This window comes from Bombina bombina, chromosome 5 (genome assembly GCF_027579735.1).
Source record: "Bombina bombina isolate aBomBom1 chromosome 5, aBomBom1.pri, whole genome shotgun sequence".
Lineage (NCBI taxonomy): Eukaryota > Metazoa > Chordata > Amphibia > Anura > Bombinatoridae > Bombina > Bombina bombina.
The window spans coordinates 967,995,939-968,015,547 of NC_069503.1; the positions used below are offsets into that span (position 1 = coordinate 967,995,939).

Consider the following 19,609-nt stretch of genomic DNA (forward strand, 5'->3'; position numbering starts at 1 on the left):
GGCAGACAGTCCCCAAGGTCGAGGGGGCGGTTTCTACTCTAAACAAACGCACTACTATTCCTATCGAAGATAGTTGTGCTTTCAAAGATCCTATGGATAAGAAATTAGAGGGTTTGCTTAAAAAGATTTTTATACAGCAAGGTTACCTTCTACAACCAATTTCATGCATTGTTCCTGTCACTATGGCAGCTTGTTTCTGGTTCGAGGAACTAGAAAAATCGCTCAGTAAAGAATCTTCGTATGAGGAGGTTATGGACAGAGTTCAAGCACTTAAATTGGCTAACTCTTTTGTTTTAGATGCCGCTTTGCAATTAGCTAGATTAGCGGCGAAAAATTCAGGGTTTGCTGTCGTGGCGCGCAGAGTGCTTTGGCTAAAGTCTTGGTCAGCGGATGTGTCTTCCAAGACAAAATTGCTTAACATTCCTTTCAAAGGTAAAACATTATTTGGACCTGATTTGAAAGAGATTATTTCAGACATCACTGGGGGAAAGGGCCACGCCCTCCCACAGGATAGGTCTTTTAAGGCTAATAATAAGCCTAATTTTCGTCCCTTTCGCAGAAACGGACCAGTCTCTAATTCTGTATCCTCTAAGCAAGAGGGTAATACTTCACAACCCAAACCAGCCTGGAAACCAATGCAAGGCTGGAACAAGGGTAAGCAGGCCAAGAAGCCTACCACTGCTACCAAAACAGCATGAAGGGATAGCCCCCGATCCGGGACCGGATCTGGTGGGGGGCAGACTTTCTCTCTTTGCTCAGGCTTGGGCAAGAGATGTTCAGGATCCTTGGGCGCTAGAAATAGTTTCTCAAGGTTATCTCCTGGAATTCAAGGAACTACCCCCAAGGGGAAGGTTCCACAGGTCTCAATTATCTTCAAACCAAATAAAGAGACAGGCATTCTTACATTGTGTAGAAGACCTGTTAAAGATGGGAGTGATACATCCAGTTCCAATAAGAGAACAAGGAATGGGATTTTATTCCAATCTGTTCATAGTTCCCAAAAAAGAGGGAACATTCAGACCAATTTTGGATCTAAAGATCCTAAACAAATTTCTCAGGGTACCATCGTTCAAAATGGAAACTATTCGAACGATCCTACCTACTATCCAGGAAAATCAATTTATGACTACCGTGGATTTAAAGGATGCGTACCTACATATTCCTATCCACAAGGAACATCATCAGTTCCTAAGGTTCGCTTTTCTGGACAAGCATTACCAGTTTGTGGCACTTCCATTTGGATTAGCCACTGCTCCAAGGATTTTCACAAAGGTACTAGGGTCCCTTCTAGCGGTTCTAAGACCAAGGGGCATTGCAGTAGTACCTTACTTGGACGACATCCTGATTCAAGCGTCGTCCCCGTCAAAAGCAAAGGCTCATAGTGGGAACTCCATCCGGAAATCTTTGCCCAAATAACTCAATTATGGGGCATTCCAGACATCGATCTGATGGCGTCTCGTCAGAACTTCAAGGTACCTTGCTACGGGTCCAGATCCAGGGATCCCAAGGCGACCCTAGTAGATGCACTAGTAGCACCTTGGACCTTCAACCTAGCTTATGTATTCCCACCGTTTCCTCTCATCCCCAGGCTGGTAGCCAGGATCAATCAGGAGAGGGCCTCGGTGATCTTGATAGCTCCTGCGTGGCCACGCAGGACTTGGTATGCAGACCTGGTGAATATGTCATCGGCTCCACCATGGAAGCTACCTTTGAGACAGGACCTTCTTGTTCAGGGTCCATTCGAACATCCGAATCTGGTTTCCCTCCAACTGACGGCTTGGAGATTGAACGCTTGATTTTATCAAAGCGTGGGTTTTCAGATTCTGTAATAGATACTCTGATTCAGGCTAGAAAGCCTGTAACTAGAAAAATTTACCATAAAATATGGAAAAAATATATCTGTTGGTGTGAATCTAAAGGATTCCCATGGAACAAGATAAAAATTCCTAAGATTCTATCCTTTCTACAAGAAGGTTTGGAGAAAGGATTATCTGCAAGTTCTCTGAAGGGACAGATCTCTGCTTTATCTGTTTTACTTCACAAAAGACTGGCAGCTGTGCCAGATGTTCAAGCATTTGTTCAGGCTCTGGTTAGGATCAAGCCTGTTTACAGACCTTTGACTCCTCCTTGGAGTCTAAATCTAGTTCTTTCAGTTCTTCAAGGGGTTCCGTTTGAACCCTTACATTCCGTAGATATTAAGTTATTATCTTGGAAAGTTTTGTTTTTGGTTGCAATTTCTTCTGCTAGAAGAGTTTCAGAGTTATCTGCTCTGCAGTGTTCTCCGCCCTATCTGGTGTTCCATGCAGATAAGGTGGTTTTGCGTACTAAGCCTGGTTTTCTTCCGAAAGTTGTTTCCAACAAAAATATTAACCAGGAGATAGTTGTACCTTCTTTGTGTCCGAATCCAGTTTCAAAGAAGGAACGTTTGTTACACAATTTGGACGTAGTCCGTGCTCTAAAATTCTATTTAGAGGCTACTAAAGATTTCAGACAAACATCTTCCTTGTTTGTTGTTTGTTCTGGTAAAAGGAGAGGTCAAAAAGCGACTTCTACCTCTCTTTCCTTTTGGCTTAAAAGCATTATCCGATTGGCTTATGAGACTGCCGGACGGCAGCCTCCTGAAAGAATCACAGCTCACTCCACTAGGGCTGTGGCTTCCACATGGGCCTTCAAGAACGAGGCTTCTGTTGACCAGATATGTAAGGCAACGACTTGGTCTTCACTGCACACTTTTGCCAAATTTTACAAATTTGATACTTTTGCTTCTTCGGAGGCTATTTTTGGGAGAAAGGTTTTGCAAGCCGTGGTGCCTTCCATTTAGGTGACCTGATTTGCTCCCTCCCTTCATCCGTGTCCTAAAGCTTTGGTATTGGTTCCCACAAGTAAGGATGACGCCGTGGACCGGACACACCAATGTTGGAGAAAACAGAATTTATGCTTACCTGATAAATTACTTTCTCCAACGGTGTGTCCGGTCCACGGCCCGCCCTGGTTTTTTAATCAGGTCTGATGAATTATTTTCTCTAACTACAGTCACCACGGTATCATATGGTTTCTCCTATATATATTTCCTCCTGTCCGTCGGTCGAATGACTGGGGTGGGCGGAGCCTAGGAGGGATCATGTGACCAGCTTTGCTGGGACTCTTTGCCATTTCCTGTTGTGGAAGAGAATATCCCACAAGTAAGGATGACGCCGTGGACCGGACACACCGTTGGAGAAAGTAATTTATCAGGTAAGCATAAATTCTGTTTTTATTTTTTTTCGATATGTGAATGTAATGTTAACGAAAGAAGTCAGGGTCCCAGTGGGACTCCTTTATCTTAAAATGGAATCAAGGGTTAATATCTCCTGTAGGGGGTTATTGAACAGGGGGGACTTTAATCATGTTTGTTGTGTGATCTGTTTGCTAATGTGTAGTGATACTTGGGCTCATGGCTATTCCGAACATAACAACCTTATCAGACTGCGCGGTCCTTTTGGGCTGGCGTGCCTTTTTTGCTAACTTACACGGTGCACCTCGTGTCCGGGTGTGGTCACGTAATTCCATTTCCGTACCCTGCCCGAGTGGCGACGGAGAGAGTCTGTTAGTTAGTTGTCTGGTTCACAAGACGTGGTGAGTGCCCCAGCCATTGGGGGTGTAAGGTGCCGTTTAGCTTTAGTCCATATTTGCAATCTCCAAGTTATAGAGGACTCTGATTTTTTTTTAGAGATGGACATCTCCAACTCTGAGTATAAGTCTTGTGAGGAGTATGAAATGGCCCGGGTTATCCATGCCCATCAGTTATGTTCCGATTGCCGTTCTAGAGTACTCTCTTCCCCCGAATCAGGGAATGTAGAGTGCGTTGAGCCATCCGCCTCTGAGGATTCCAAGTTCCGTGAGCCCCGTACCCCAGAACCTTCTTTTGCTACGCAAGCAGGTGTCCCTATGGCCGTTATTCCTCCAGAACGCGGCCTGTTTCCTCCAGAGGTTACGGCACTGTTCCGCATGGCCATATCTATGGCGCTGGCACATTTATATTTCCCAAGAGAAGTATTTTTAAGATACTGTCTGTGTTCTGTAAACCAGGGTCCGTCAAGCGTAAGATCGCCTGAGTCAGTTCGACCTCCTGTGGAAGCAATGGCCTCTGAGGCCTCGGGGCGGGGTCATCCATTGATAAGGCGGTTGAACATTTTGCCTTCTGTTATGGACTGGCACGTCTTTGTGTACTATTAAGGCATGTTTTAGTGGTGCTGGAGGATTCCGGTCCTACTGGGCGGAGGGATTCTCGGTCTTCCATGCCGAATGGCAAACTGGGTTGGATGTATAGGGATAAAGCCAATCTCCTTGACTTCTCCGTTTTTCTTACCTTTAAGTATCTGTTCCAGTTCTGAGCTTAGGAGAATAGGGCCTCTGATCCGCTGGTCCTATTGGCATGCCCATTCTCCTTGGGCGTTCACCCACGGGTGCAGCCTTCATTTTCTTGGTCCGGTTAGGATGTGTTTATTTTGTTTTATAAAGCTCATGTCTGTTATGATTTTCCGTTTTGGGAACGTTTCTTCTCTGGAACTGATACTTGCGAGTTTGTGGTTGCGTGATCACTTTTTCGGAAGTTGCGCAGTACTATATAATGACATAGTTATGTTTATAGTTTATCGATCCCTTCGGGGGCTTTGATTTTTTTTGCACCTTGGACTGTTTCGGAGTATTCTCGTACTAGGTGGTGCTGGTGTACTGGTTACCTTGTCCGGTGCTGGGTTGTTCACTTTGATAAGTGTTCGTTTGTTCTTGTTACCATTACTAGGAGACGGAGGGAATACATCAGTCCACCATCTGTTCCTACTGTCAAGGGGGATCCGGACTCTGAGCCTGTTGAGGTTCCTCGTGAGAGGCCTTTTTTGCCTTGGAACCAAAGTTCCTCCATTTCCCATGTGTTTTCAGGTTTGGATGACCACTGGGAGTCGGGGGTACCAGATGGAGGACTATTTTCGTTTTTCACTCTTGGTATCTTCTGGATGTCTTTTTTTTTTGTGGCCTAGTCACCGGTACCTCTCGTAGGTTGCTTGTGCTACTTGTTGCCCTTCTTGGGTGGTCAGGGCATCTGTGTTGGGAAGTTTGGGTAGGTCCTTACTACTTCCCTTTCAGTATGTTGCACGCTCTTTAGTGAGCTCAGGGGTTGGAGTTACTCCATGTTGTTTTTCCCCGGCATCTCCTAGCCAGGAGTTGTGAGGCTCCCACTGTTTTTCCTGTGAGGTACAGGGTTTTCCGGGAGGCTGATCTTTTGGTGATATTATCACTTCTCATCCTAAGGGCTTGTAGACCGGTGAGGTAGCTCAGTTGGCCAAATACCCTGACTATAATAAAGCCTGTTTTAAAGATCAAAATCACAGGTCCAAATCCCGGCAGGGTTGACTCAACCTTTCATCCTTCAAATGGAGCCTGTCCGTGTAATCCCGTTACTTTAGAGGGGGGTGTTCCCCTTTGACTCTCTTAAGAGATCTAACCTTTGGGTTTACAAGCAGAGGGTCCTGGTTGCCCTTTTTCTTAGGCCTGTTAAGATGTCTTTCTAGGCTCTTTGGTCTGAATCTATTTCAAGCCTCCAATGTCCAGGGACATTGGGATGTGGCTGCAATTCCCAGGGTGCACTTCTCCGTATGAGGTAACTTGACAGTTCTTAGACAGGTCTCGGGTTCTGAGGGTCTAGTTTGTGACCATGTCTCTTGTCTGAGAGTTCGGAGTCTGGATCGGTCCTGGGCGGTTGGGTTTCAAACATTTAGGTTTGAAACATCCGCTTGTCCCTTCTGGTATCTGCCTTTGCTGTCCTTTATCACTTGGTTTGACCATTCTCTCATCTCTTATTCATGCCTATGGCTGGGTAAAAGGTACCTTTGCGTTTGTCCTCCTTCGGGGAGGTTTCTGAATACAGTTTCCATTAAGGCCCCAAAGTCCTTCTTTTCTGGTTTCCGAGGGGTCCTATCCTCCTTGTGTGCAAGAGGTCATAGGACTGGATTCTGGTACTGGGGCACTGTAGTTTAGTGTATCTCCCTGGTTTGGGAGTGGTGTCTCTTAGGAGGGAGCTGTATAGGGGTCCTGGAACCCGAGCATGTAGTGTTCTGTCATGGCTTGTGGTAGCAAGCAAGATTTAAATAATGGTCAGAGTTGTTCCCCATGGGCTCGTTCCCTTTTAGGCCCCTCCTTTTTTTTCTGAGGTGTGGTCCGAAGAATTTTGTATTTGTTTTCAGATGTTACCAATCCTTTTGGACTGGGTTTGTTTCCTCGGAGTGGGGGTCGGGGTTCTGACTGCTCTAAGTTTTGGTCGTGTCCTTCCAGTTGTTGCAGGTCTAGGTAGCCTGAGGGATCTCTAGTCTACCCTGCCTAGTAACTGAAGGCTTGGGATTTGAGTTCTGCTGTTGCAGCTTTCTTATCTGGTCTCCTGCTTCTGTGGGGGGTTCACAGTGTTTAATCCCTCCACTGATTTCATATGCTGCTGGATGTTCTTTAAGGTCTGGATTTTTTCCTGGACGAGAGTTGCCGTCAATATTTTTCGACATTCTCTGTGGGATGATCTTCCACAATAGCTTAGGGTCAGCTTTGCTGCCTTGAGGCTGGAGCTCAGAGGTGGCTGTGTGTTTTCACAAGATAGCCTTTTTTTTTCTCTGATAGGATAATTAGTTTGTTTCTATCCTTGTCTACAGGCTCCAAATTTCTTTGTCTTCCTATGTTGTCTACTTTTAGCGGTTGTGTCTGCTAAACTATGGTTCAGTAAGGAGCCTATGTCTTCCTTGAAGCACCATAAGTTGTATGGTGTTGTGTCAGAGATCTGAGGGTAGACCTTGGTTCTTTCCTGTGAACGCCTTTTCATAGGTGTGGAGTTGATCCCTGGCCCTTGTCCGTCTAGGGAGTCATTTCCCTGGGTGGTTGTCTTTAGCAACCTTGGGCTTGCTTTAGCCGTTTTGAGATTTTTTACAATAGTTGGTGGTCCTTTGGATACCTTATGGGTCCTCCGTTTTCCCCTTCGGGGGTAGGTGTAGGTTTTCTTCCTTCGGGTCGGGGGTTAGTTAGTTCTGTGCGATTAGAAAGCTTGCGGGACTTGGCTCCTCTGAGTTTTTTTTTTGTGCTCAAGGGATTCTAGAGTTTCTGAGAAGTCTCTAGGAGGGCCTTGCAGGTGTCTAACTGATGGGCAGTTACTTGGTTGTTTCAGGTTTTAACCCCTTTTTCTAAGTGTTACAGCTTTTTATCGGGTGTTGGGTAATTTCAAGCTGTGGTGCCCTTCGAAGGGGCCACCTTTTGTACCCGCCCTTTGCTTGCATTCAGTGTCCTCTGTAGCTTGGGTATTGTTTTCCCAAAAGTAATGAATGCAGCTGTGGACTCTTCCCGTTTTAAGAAGAAAAACTTAATTTATTCTTACCTGATGATAATTTTCTTTTCTTCTGACGGGAAGAGTCCACAGCTCGCCCCCCCCCCCCCCCCTGCGTTTTATCTATGGGGCAGCCATATTTTAGTTTTTTATTCTTCTGGCACCTTTTTTCACCCTGATATTTCTCCTACTGTTCCTTGTTCCCTTGCAGAACGACTGGGAGATGAGGGAAGTGGGGGAGGTATTTAAGTCTTTGGCTGGGGTGTCTTTGCCTCCTCCTGGTGGCCAGGTTCTGAATTCCCAAAAGTAATGAATGCAGCTGAGAACTCTTCCTGTTAGAAGAAAAGAAAATTATCAGCTAAGCATAATTTAAGTTATAATTCCTAGTTAAAATGTTCACTATTGAGCTTGCTATTAGTAGACACTGTTGGAACTTGTTATTACTAGACACTGTAGGAGCTGGCTAGTAGTAGACACTGTTGGAGCTGGCTAGTAGTAGACACTGTTGGAGCTGGCTAGTAGTAGACACTGTTGGAGCTGGCTAGTAGTAGACTCTGTTGGAGCTGGCTAGTAGTAGACTCTGTTGGAGCTGGCTAGTAGTAGACTCTGTTGGAGCTGGCTAGTAGTAGACTCTGTTGGAGCTGGCTAGTAGTAGACTCTGTTGGAGCTGGCTAGTAGTAGACTCTGTTGGAGCTGGCTAGTAGTAGACTCTGTTGGAGCTGGCTAGTAGTAGACTCTGTTGGAGCTGGCTAGTAGTAGACTCTGTTGGAGCTGGCTAGTAGTAGACTCTGTTGGAGCTGGCTAGTAGTAGACTCTGTTGGAGCTGGCTAGTAGTAGACTCTGTTGGAGCTGGCTAGTAGTAGACTCTGTTGGAGCTGGCTAGTAGTAGACTCTGTTGGAGCTGGCTAGTAGTAGACTCTGTTGGAGCTGGCTAGTAGTAGCAGCACTCACTGGTGCTGGCTATTAATAGCAGCACTCACTGGTGCTGGCTATTAATAGCAGCACTCACTGGTGCTGGCTATTAATAGCAGCACTCACTGGTGCTGGCTATTAATAGCAGCACTCACTGGTGCTGGCTATTAATAGCAGCACTCACTGGTGCTGGCTATTAATAGCAGCACTCACTGGTGCTGGCTATTAATAGCAGCACTCACTGGTGCTGGCTATTAATAGCAGCACTCACAGAGTTTGTACACTATAAAAGTTACCAATTTTTGTTATAAGAAAAAACAAAAGTAATCTAAGTTTTGTTTCTCTCTATAGGAACGTAACACCGCAAACCATACTTGAATTTAAAGTGTGGAGCCACCATTCTTTGAAAGCTGATGCGTTGCTTGGCAAATCTACCATAGACTTAAAGCAAGCCTTGGAAACCAATAACCGAAAATGTAAGTGGCTTTGGTACATTAGCATTCTGGAGATATAGCTGTAATGTAATCCATGTAAAGGGGCATGATTTGCATGGTTTTGTATGTGATCTCTCTCTATATAAATCTCTATCTCTCCTTCCTGTCTTCTGGTTCAAGATTTGCTTTGTTCTCTTGGTATCTTAGTAAAGATTAAAAATAGGTAGGTTTATAAGAGCTCAGGAGTGTGCACATGCCTTTAGTATTCTATGGCAGCAGTGTTTTGCAACATTATTTGTAGCTTTGTTAAATAATGTTGCAAAACACTTCTGCCATAGAGTACTAGACACGTGCACACTTCTGAGCTCTTATGAGCTTACCTAGTTTTACTCTCCATACCAAGAGAACAAAGCAAATTTGATAACAGAAGTAATTTGGAAAGGTGTTTAAAATTGCATGCTCTATCTGAATTATGAATTAAGTTTAATTTTGACTTTTCTGTCCTCTAAATACAATGTGATACAAAAAATATGTAAAAAAGAATACACTACCATGTACTTGCATAAATAGATGAATGTCTGTTTAAATTGTCTACGTGACATATTTTGAAAGGGACATGAAACCCCAATTTTTTTTCCATGATTCATATAGAACATGTCATGTTAAATAACATTCCAATTTAGTTCTATTCTATTGGTATTCTTTGTTCAAAGAGCAACAATGCCTTACTGGGAGGTGGCTGTATACGTTGGGTGAGACAATGACAAGAGGCGTATATGTGCAGTATATTGCTGCTCCTGAGCTTAGGTATTCTTTTCAACAAATTTGCAGAGAAAATGAAGCAAATTAGATAATAGAAGTAAACTGGAAAGTTGTTTTAAATTGTCTGAATCATGAAAGGAAAAAAAAACATGGCTTTACTGTCCCTTTAAAAAAGAAATAAAAAAAATTAAATTCCATTGTAGAGGAGGAGACCTACCAAATGTGCTGCACAGATTGATTCATGAATTGAGTAGGTAGCAAAACTGCAGTTTTATTGAGAGCAGCTGTATGTATCTGTTCAGTATTGTTACACTTGAAATATTTTCTAATAGAAATGAGACTCCTCATACTGTATGAAGAGCTATTGCCTTCTTTAAGGCAGGGAGAGTCCATGACTATATTCCTTACTGTTGGGAAAATACAACACCTGGCCACCAGGAGGAGGCAAAGACACCCCAGCCAAAGGCCCAAACATCCCTTCCACTTCCTCAATCCCCAAGTCATTGCCTTTCATCACTATAGGAGGTGGCATAGAAGTGTCAGAAGATTTGGATAGTCCCGTAATGGGTATGTTCGCTTCAAGAAAGGACTGGAGTTTTAAGTAATCATGTTACTGCTTGCCGTTACACGCTCAAGTCCATGTCAGAGCGTCACTACAAGACTGTCACACTTGAGAGGCTGTGCCTGTTCCACAGCATGGATCCTGGAGGGTAAGACCGTTTATATTCACTTTTCCTATACAGGGTCACAGTGTGATTCATTTATGCCTCGATTTGAACAGCTAGGGGTTATTTATAACTGCTGATTTAATGTGAGAGTGTTTTGGGCTCATAGACTTTGTGCTTTTGCCTTGGAGCAGACAGGTTTCACTTTAGTTTTTGAGTGTTGCACAGCTCATAATAGCTTAGCGCCTTTTTCATAGCAGGGGAAATACTGTTCTACACACCACGTGACCGGCTGCAGTATTCATTTTCCTAGGTTCCTGTTGCGGACATCACTCCTAAGGAGAGCGTCTTCACTATTCGCTGTCTGGGTCCAGGAGGTGGCGAGTGCCCCAGCCATTGGGATTATAAAGGTGCCGGGTTTTTTTTAATAAAAGCGTTCTTTTTTGTCTGTCCTTCTGTGAATATATCTTAGCTATGGAGGACTCTGATACTACATTAGAAGGTTCTGCTCCTTCTGTACTGATTAATAATTCTTGTTTATATTGTGAGGAGGCCGTGCTTTGCCCATCTGCTCAATTTTGTTCCATTTGCCTAAGCAATGTTCTAAAGTCTAAGAAGGGAGACAAGCCTGCTAATACTCATAGCGCTATTAGCCCCTCTGAGCCATCTACCTCTCAGGAATCTGTGTCCCGTGAGATTACTACCCTTTCTTTCATGTAAATGGCAAGAGTCCATGAGCTAGTGACGTATGGGATATACATTCCTACCAGGAGGGGGCAAAGTTTCCCAAATCTCAAAATGCCTATAAATACACCTCCCACCACACTCACACCTTAGTTTTACAAACATTGCCTCATATGGTGCTTGATTTCTTCTATGATAAGCGCTTCTGAGCATTTTGAAGCACAATTCCTTTGAGTACAGTGTTTGTCAGAGGGATTTGAAGAGAGTATCGCCTGTTGATTTTTATGCTTTCACTCATGGAAAATCTTTTCAAGGGTTATCGGTTGTAGGGATTCATCTCCTTACCTCCCTTTTCAGATCAACAATATACTCTTATACCATTACCTCTGCTGATCGTTTTCAGAACTGTTTTGGCTGTCTGCTATATGTGGATGGGTGTCTTTCAGTAAGTTTGTGTCATTGTTTAAGACACACTCAGCTATCTTTGGCACTTTATGTATTAATATAAAGTTTTAAATATATGTATTTACTTATATTTGCCATGAGTCAGGTCTATGTGTATTTCCCTTTGCAGTCTAACAGTTTCAGTATGGGAATCATGTTTTAGGAAGTTATTTTTTTTATTATATTCTTTCACTTGGGGTTTAGTCTTTTTCCCCCCCAATTTGAATTGTTTTTTCGTAATTTTGTGGGCAAATCTAGGCTCGGGAGGGCACAAAATGCTGTTATTTATTGCGTCATTTTTAGCGCAGAATTTTTTTTTGGTGCGACTTTGCGTCTATAGTGTCACAAGTTTGTATTTTCCTGTGTGTTTATTGATGTTAGGTTGTTTGGAGCGAAGTTGCGCTTGTTAGGACGCGAGTTGCGTCATTTCCGGATGTTGGTTGGCACCAAAAAAGTTTTTAACTTCACTTTGCGTCGTGCGTCATACTTGGCGGCAATTTTAAAAAAAAAATGTTATTACCTCACTTCCTTTATGCTCCGTGCTCTCTTTATACTCTAGACTCTGGGTTATGCTGTTTACGTTTCTGCTTATTTAGCATATGCATTTTTTCCTATTCCTGAAACTGCTATGTGAGGAAATTGGATATTTTGTTTAAATGTTAATTTTTCTTTTACATTTTACAAGATGTCTCAGTCTGATCCTGTCTCAGAAGCTACTGTAGGAACCATGCTGCCTGAACACAGTCCTAACAAAGCTAAGTGTATCTGTTGTAAGGAAGCTGAGATTATATCTCCGGCTATATTATGTAACAGTTGTCATGATGAGCTTTTGCATGCCGATAATGTTTCTATTAGTACTAGTACAGCGTCTGTTGTTCCCTCAACATCCAATGTACATGATATCCCTGTTAATATGAAAAATGATATTGCTGATGCAATACAGAAGGCTATTTCTGCTATTCCACCTTCTAATAAACGTAAAAGGTCTTTTAAAACTTTTCATAAAACTGATGAAATTTTTAATGACTGACAACATATTGAAATATCCTCCTTTGAAGAGGATCTCTCTGGTTCAGAAGATCCTACTTCAGACATTGAAATTGATAAATCTTATCTTTTTAAGATTGAATATATTCGGTTTTTGTTGAAAGAAGTATTGGTTACTTTGGGTATTGAGGAGTCTGGTCCTCTTAATAACAAAACCAGTAAACATTTAAATTCTGTTTTTAAACCTCCTGTGATTACTCCTGAGGTTTTTCTTGTTCCAGATGCGGTTTCTGATGTGATTGCTAAGGAATGGTCTAAACCTGGTGCTTCTTTTAATCTTCCTTCTAGGTTAAAGAAGTTATATCCTTTACCAGTGGCTAATTTGGAGTTTTGGGAAAAAGTCCCTAAGGTTGATGGAGCTATTTCTACTCTTGCCAGACGTATTACTATTCCTATCGAAGATAGTACTTATTTTAAGTATCCTTTAGATAGGAAAACTTATTTACATTCTGGTTATATTCTCAGGCCTGCCATTTCTATGGCTGATGTTGCGGCTGCATCAACTTTTTGGTTGGATAGTTTAGCACAACATTAAGCAATTTCTGATTTATCTAGCATTGTCCGTTTGCTTCAACATGCTAATCATTTTATCTGTGATGCTATTTTTGATATCATCAAGATTGATGTTAAATCTATGTTTCTCCTACATTGGTGTGTCCGGTCCACGGCTTCATCCTTACTTGTGGGAATATTCTCTTCCCCAACAGGAAATGGCAAAGAGAGCACATCAAAAGCTGCCCATATAGCCCCCCCTCTGGCTCCGCCCCCCAGTCATTCTCTTTGCCGCTCTGAACAAGTAGCATCTCCACGGGGATGGTAAAGAATATGTGGTGTTAGCTGTAGTTTTATTTCTTCTATCAAGAGTTTATTTTAAAATAGTGCCGGTTTGTACTATTTACTCTACAACAGAAAGTGATGAAGAGTTCTGTTAAAAGAGGAGTATGATTTTAGCAACAGTAACTAAAATCCATTGCTGTTCCCACGCAGAACTGTTGAGCCCAGAGAACTTCAGTTGGGGGGAACAGTTTGCAGACTTTTCTGCTCCAGGTATGACTAGTCTCTTTTCTAACAAGACATAGTAATACTAGAAGACTGTCATTTCCCTTTTGGGATCGGTAAGCCATTTTCTTAGACTCATAACAGAATGAAGGCTTATAAATGGGCTATATACTGGTTGACACTATTGTGGGCTAAATCGATTGATTTATATAATATTTATATGATTTTTGGAGTGTTTTGAGACTTGGAAACACTTTTGGGAACGTTTTATTACGCCTGGCAGTGTGTTAGACACCTAATCTAGTCAGGTAGGCCCCTTCACTCTGGTACGCAGAGGGAGGAAGCCTCATTTTCGCGCCTTAATTGCGCAGTTACTTCTGGAAGCAGTGCATGCAGCTTCATGTGAGAGGGTCCTGTGGCCACAAAAACGATTCTAAGAGGCTTATTTCTGTGGTGAATAACCCCCAAGGAAGGTAAAGCCGCAGCAAAAGGCCGTGGCAGGGGCTGTAGTGGGTTTAAACTGCTAAATTTTGCTCATTTAAGGGGTTAAAGACTTGATTTGGTGTGCAATACTTTCAAATCATTAAGACACTAGGGTGCAAATTTCGTAAAGATCGGATAATTCCTTCATAGTTTTTCAAACATTCAGAAATAAAGTGTACTCTGTTTATTATTTAAAGAGACAGTAACGGGTTTGTTTAAAAACGTTTTTTTTGCATTAATAGCCTGACTAAGTCTAACATGTCTGTACCTTCAGATAGATTATGTTCTGTGTGTATGGAGGCCAAGGTGATTCCCCCTTTAAATGTATGTGAAAATTGTGCCATGGCGTCCAAACAAAGTAAGGACAGTAATGTCACATTTAATAAGGTTGCCCAAGATGATTCTTCAAATGAAGGTAGTGGGGATAGTTCATCATCCTCTTCTTCTGTGTCAACACCAGTTATGCCCGCGCAGGCGACACCTAGTACATCTAGCGCGCCAATGCTTGTTACTATGCAACAATTAACTGCAGTAATGGATAATTCTATAGCAAATCTTTTATCCAAGCTGCCAACACTTCCCAGAAAGCGTGATTGCTCAGTTTTGAATACAGAGGATGAGCAAGTGGGCGCTGATGATAGTTTATCTGTAATACCCTCACACCAGTCTGAATTGGCAGTGAGGGAGGGGCTGTCTGAGGGAGAAATTTCTGATTCAGGAAAAGTTTCTCAGCAGGCAGAACCTGATATCGTGACGTTTAAATTTAAGTTAGAACATCTCAGCGCCCTGCTTAAGGAGGTGCTAACTACTCTTGACGATTGCGACTCTTTGGTAATTCCAGAGAAATTGGGCAAAATGGACAAATTCCTTGAGGTCCCTGTGCACGCTGATGCCTTTCTGATACCCAAGAGGGTGGCGGACATAGTGAACAAGGAGTGGGAGAAGCCAGGTATACCTTTTGTCCCACCTCCTATATTTAAGAAAATGTTCCCCATTGTCGACCCCAGAAGGGACGCATGGCAAACAGTCCCTAAGGTTGAAGGAGCAGTTTCTACGTTGGCCAAGCGCAGGACTATTCCCATTGAGGACAGTTGTGCTTTCAAAGATCCTATGGATAAAAAATTGGAAGGATTGCTTAAAAAGATATTTGTTCAGCAAGGTTTCCTTCTTCAGCCAATTTCGTGCATTATTCCTGTCACCACGGCGGCGTCTTTTTGGTTCGAGGAACTAGAAAATTCGCTCAATAAGGAGACTCCATATGAGGAAGTCATGGACAGAATTCACGCACTAAAGTTGGCTAATTCCTTTATTTTAAATGCCGCTTTGCAATTGGCGAAATTAGCGGCGAAAAATTCAGGTTTTGCCATTGTGGCGCGCAGAGCGCTTTGGCTAAAATCTTGGTCGGCGGATGTGTCGTCCAAGACAAAATTGCTTAATATTCCTTTCAAAGGTAAGACCCTTTTTGGGCCAGAATTGAAGGAGATTATTTCAGACATCACTGGGGGAAAGGGCCATGCCCTCCCACAGGATAGGCCTTTCAAGGCTAAGAACAAACCTAATTTTCGTTCCTTTCGCAACTTCAGGAACGGACCGTCTCCTAACTCTGCAGCCTCTAGACAAGAGGGTAATGCTTCCCAGGCTAAGCCAGCATGGAAACCAATGCAAGGATGGAACAAGGGTAAACAGGCCAAGAAGCCTACTGCTGCTACCAAGACAGCATGAAGGGGTAGCCCCCGATCCGGGACCGGATCTAGTAGGGGGCAGACTTTCTCTCTTTGCTCAGGCTTGCGCAAGAGATGTTCAGGATCCCTAGGCACTAGAAATAGTCTCTCAGGGTTATCTTCTAGAATTCAAGGAACTTCCTCCAAGGGGAAGATTCCACATGTCTCGCTTATCTTCAGACCAGATAAAGAGACAGGCATTCTTACATTGCATAGGAGATCTATTAAAGATGGGAGTGATACACCCAGTTCCAACAGTGGAACAAGGTCAGGGGTTTTACTCAAACCTGTTTGTAGTTCCCAAAAAAGAGGGAACTTTCAGACCAATTCTGGATTTAAAAATTCTAAACAAATTCCTCAGAGTTCCATCGTTCAAAATGGAAACCATTCGAAAGATTTTACCAAAAATCCAGGAGGGTCAGTACATGACTACCGTGGATTTAAAGGATGTGTACCTACATATTCCTATCCACAAAGATCATCATCAGTTCCTAAGGTTCGCCTTTCTGGACAAACATTACCAGTTCGTGGCTCTTCCGTTCGGTTTAGCCACTGCTCTCAGAATTTTCACAAAGGTGCTAGGGTCCCTTCTAGCGGTTCTAAGACCGAGGGGCATTGCAGTGGCACCTTACCTAGACGACATCCTAATCCAAGCGTCGTCCCTTTCCAGATCAAGGGCTCATACAGACATTGTATTAGCTTTTCTCAGGTCTCACGGGTGGAAGGTGAACATGGAAAAAAGTTCCCTGTCCCCGTCTACAAGAGTTCCTTTTCTGGGAACAATAATAGATTCTGTAGAAATGAAGATTTTTCTGACAGAGGTCAGAAAATTAAAGCTTCTAAAGGCTTGTCAAGTTCTTCAATCTATTCCTCAGCCTTCCATAGCTCAGTGCATGGAAGTAATAGGTTTAATGGTTGCAGCAATGGACATGGTTCCTTTTGCTCGAATTCATCTAAGACCATTGCAACTGTGCATGCTCAGACGGTGGAATGGGGATTATGCAGACTTGTCTCCCCAGATTCAAGTAGACCAGTTAACCAGAGACTCACTCCGTTGGTGGTTGACTCAGGATCACCAGTCTCAGGGAATGAGTTTCCGCAGACCAGAGTGGGTCATTGTCACGACCGACGCCAGTCTATTAGGCTGGGGCGCGGTCTGGGACTCCCTGAAAGCTCAGGGTCTATGGTCTCGGGAGGAGTCTCTTCTCCCGATAAACATCCTGGAACTGAGAGCGATATTCAATGCGCTCCGGGCTTGGCCTCAACTAGTGAAGGCCGGATTCATAAGATTTCAGTCGGACAACATGACGACTGTAGCTTACATCAATCATCTGGGAGGAAAAAAGAGTTCCTTGACGATGAGAGAGGTATCCAAGATCATCAAATGGGCGGAGGATCACTCCTGCCATCTATCTGCAATTCACATCCCAGGAGTAGACAACTGGGAGGCGGATTATTTGAGTCGTCAGACTTTCCATCCGGGGGAGTGGGAACTCCACCCGGAGGTCTTTGCCCAGTTAACTCAATTATGGGGCATTCCAGACATGGATCTGATAGCGTCTCGTCAGAACTTCAAGGTTCCTCGCTACGGGTCCAGATCCAGGGATCCCAAGGCGACACTGGTGTTTCCGTAGCCAGGATCAAACAGGAGAAGGCCTCGGTGATTCTGATAGCTCCTGCATGGCCACGCAGGACTTGGTATGCAGACCTGGTGAATATGTCATCGGCTCCACCATGGAAGCTACCTTTGAGACAGGATCTTCTAGTACAAGGTCCATTCGAACATCCAAATCTAGTCTCTCTGCAGCTGACTGCTTGGAAATTGAACGCTTGATTTTATCTAAGCGTGGGTTTTCAGATTCAGTTATAGATACTCTGGTCCAAGCCAGAAAACCTGTGACTAGGAAAATTTACCATAAAATATGGAAAAAATATATCTGTTGGTGTGAATCCAAGGGATTCTCTTTGAGTAAAATTAAAATTCCTAAGATTCTTTCCTTTCTCCAAGAGGGTTTGGATAAAGGGTTGTCAGCGAGTTCTCTAAAAGGACAAATATCTGCTTTGTCTGTTTTGTTACACAAACGCCTGGCAGCTGTGCCAGATGTACAAGCTTTTGTACAGGCCTTAGTCAGAATCAAGCCTGTTTACAGACCCATGACTCCTCCATGGAGTCTAAATTTAGTTCTTTCAGTTCTTCAAGGGGTTCCGTTTGAACCTCTACATTCCATAGATATTAAGTTACTATCTTGGAAAGTTCTGTTTTTGGTTGCTATCTCTTCTGCTAGAAGAGTTTCTGAATTGTCTGCTTTGCAGTGTGATCCACCCTATCTGGTATTCCATGCAGATAAGGTTGTTTTGCGTACCAAACCTGGTTTTCTTCCAAAAGTGGTTTCCAACAGGAATATTAACCAGGAAATAGTTGTTCCTTCTCTGTGTCCGAATCCAGTTTCGAAGAAGGAACGTTTGTTACACAATTTAGATGTGGTCCGTGCTTTAAAATTCTATTTAGATGCAACAAAGGATTTCAGACAGACTTCATCTTTATTTGTCGTTTATTCTGGTAAGAGGAGAAGACAGAAAGCTACTGCTACCTCTCTTCTCTTTGGCTGAAAAGCATCATCCGATTGGTTTATGAGACTGCCGGACGGCAGCCTCCTTAACGAATTACAGCTCACTCTACTAGAGCTGTGGCTTCCACATGGGCCTTCAAGAACGAGGCTTCTGTTGATCAGATATGTAAGGCTGCGACTTGGTCTTCTCTGCACACTTTTGCCAAATTTTACAAATTGGATACTTATGCTTCTTCGGAGGCTATTTTTGGGAGAAAGGTTTTGCAAGCCGTGGTGCCTTCCATTTAGGTAACCTGACTTGTTCCCTCCCTTCATCCATGTCCTAAAGCTTTGGTATTGGTTCCCACAAGTAAGGATGAAGCCGTGGACCGGACACACCAATGTAGGAGAAAACAGAATTTATGCTTACCTGATAAATTTCTTTCTCCTACGGTGTGTCCAGTCCACGGCCCGCCCTGGCTTATAGTCAGGTTTCAAATTTTTTCTTTCTATACACTACAGTCACCACGGCACCCTATGGTTTCTCCTTTTTCTCCTAACCGTCGGTCGAATGACTGGGGGGCGGAGCCAGAGGGGGGGCTATATGGGCAGCTTTTGCTGTGCTCTCTTTGCCATTTCCTGTTGGGGAAGAGAATATTCCCACAAGTAAGGATGAAGCCGTGGACCGGACACACCGTAGGAGAAAGAAATTTATCAGGTAAGCATACATTCTGTTTTTTAGCTAGAAGAGCTTTATGGCTTAAATCATGGAATGCTGACATGGTATCTAAATCTACTATCTCTATCTTTCCAGGGTAATAATTTATTTGGTTCTCAGTTGGATTTTATTGTTTCCACTATCACTGGGGGGGAAGGGAGTTTTTTTGCCTCAAGATAAAAAATCTAAGGGTAAATCTAAAGCTTTTAATTGTTTTTGTTCCTTTCGTCAGAATAGAGAACAGAAAAGCACTCCTTCACCTAAGGACTCTTGTTCCAATTGGAAGCCATCTTCAAGTTGGAATAAATCCAAGCCTTATAAGAAACCAAAGCCAGCCCCCAAGACTGCATGAAGGTGCGACCCTCAATACAGTTCAACTGGTGGGGGCAGATTGAAATTATTTCAAAACATTTGGGCAGATTCTGTTCAGAATCAGTGGAATCAGAGCATTGTCTCAAGGGTATCGAATAGGTTTAAAAATAAGACCTCCTGTGGGGCGGAGCCAGCCGTCGAAGAGACTAGCAGCACATTCAGTGAGCTCCTGGCTCTATATTTGATTATTGAGCTTTAATACTGAAAATTGAGCCTCTTTGGGGATTATTCTCAACATTTGTGTCAACATAGATTCAGATCTCCAGTTGAGAACGCATACCATACTTCTAAACAGGCGGAGAGGGCACTTTACATATGTGAGCCTGAACGCTGCCCAAACTGATTGGGAGACAGCGATAGCTAAGCTGTGATAGCAGACGATACCCTTGCTATAGAGCTTTGTGGTGGAATACCTTTTTCAAGGCAACAATGAAAGAGTTACTTGAAGACACACTCTGTAATTTACTAGGGGATTATATACTG

At 43.3% G+C, this 19,609-nt stretch overlaps 1 protein-coding gene across 1 annotated transcript in view; it reads left to right on the top strand.

The window, feature by feature from the left end:
* The window catches only part of WWP1 (WW domain containing E3 ubiquitin protein ligase 1), a 530,531-nt gene that overhangs the window by 284,099 nt on the left and 226,823 nt on the right, over positions 1-19,609 (top strand). Inside the window, exon 4 of the mRNA XM_053715174.1 lies at positions 8,600-8,724. Coding sequence (XP_053571149.1) covers positions 8,600-8,724 — 125 coding nt within the window. The remainder of the gene's footprint in view (positions 1-8,599; positions 8,725-19,609) is intronic.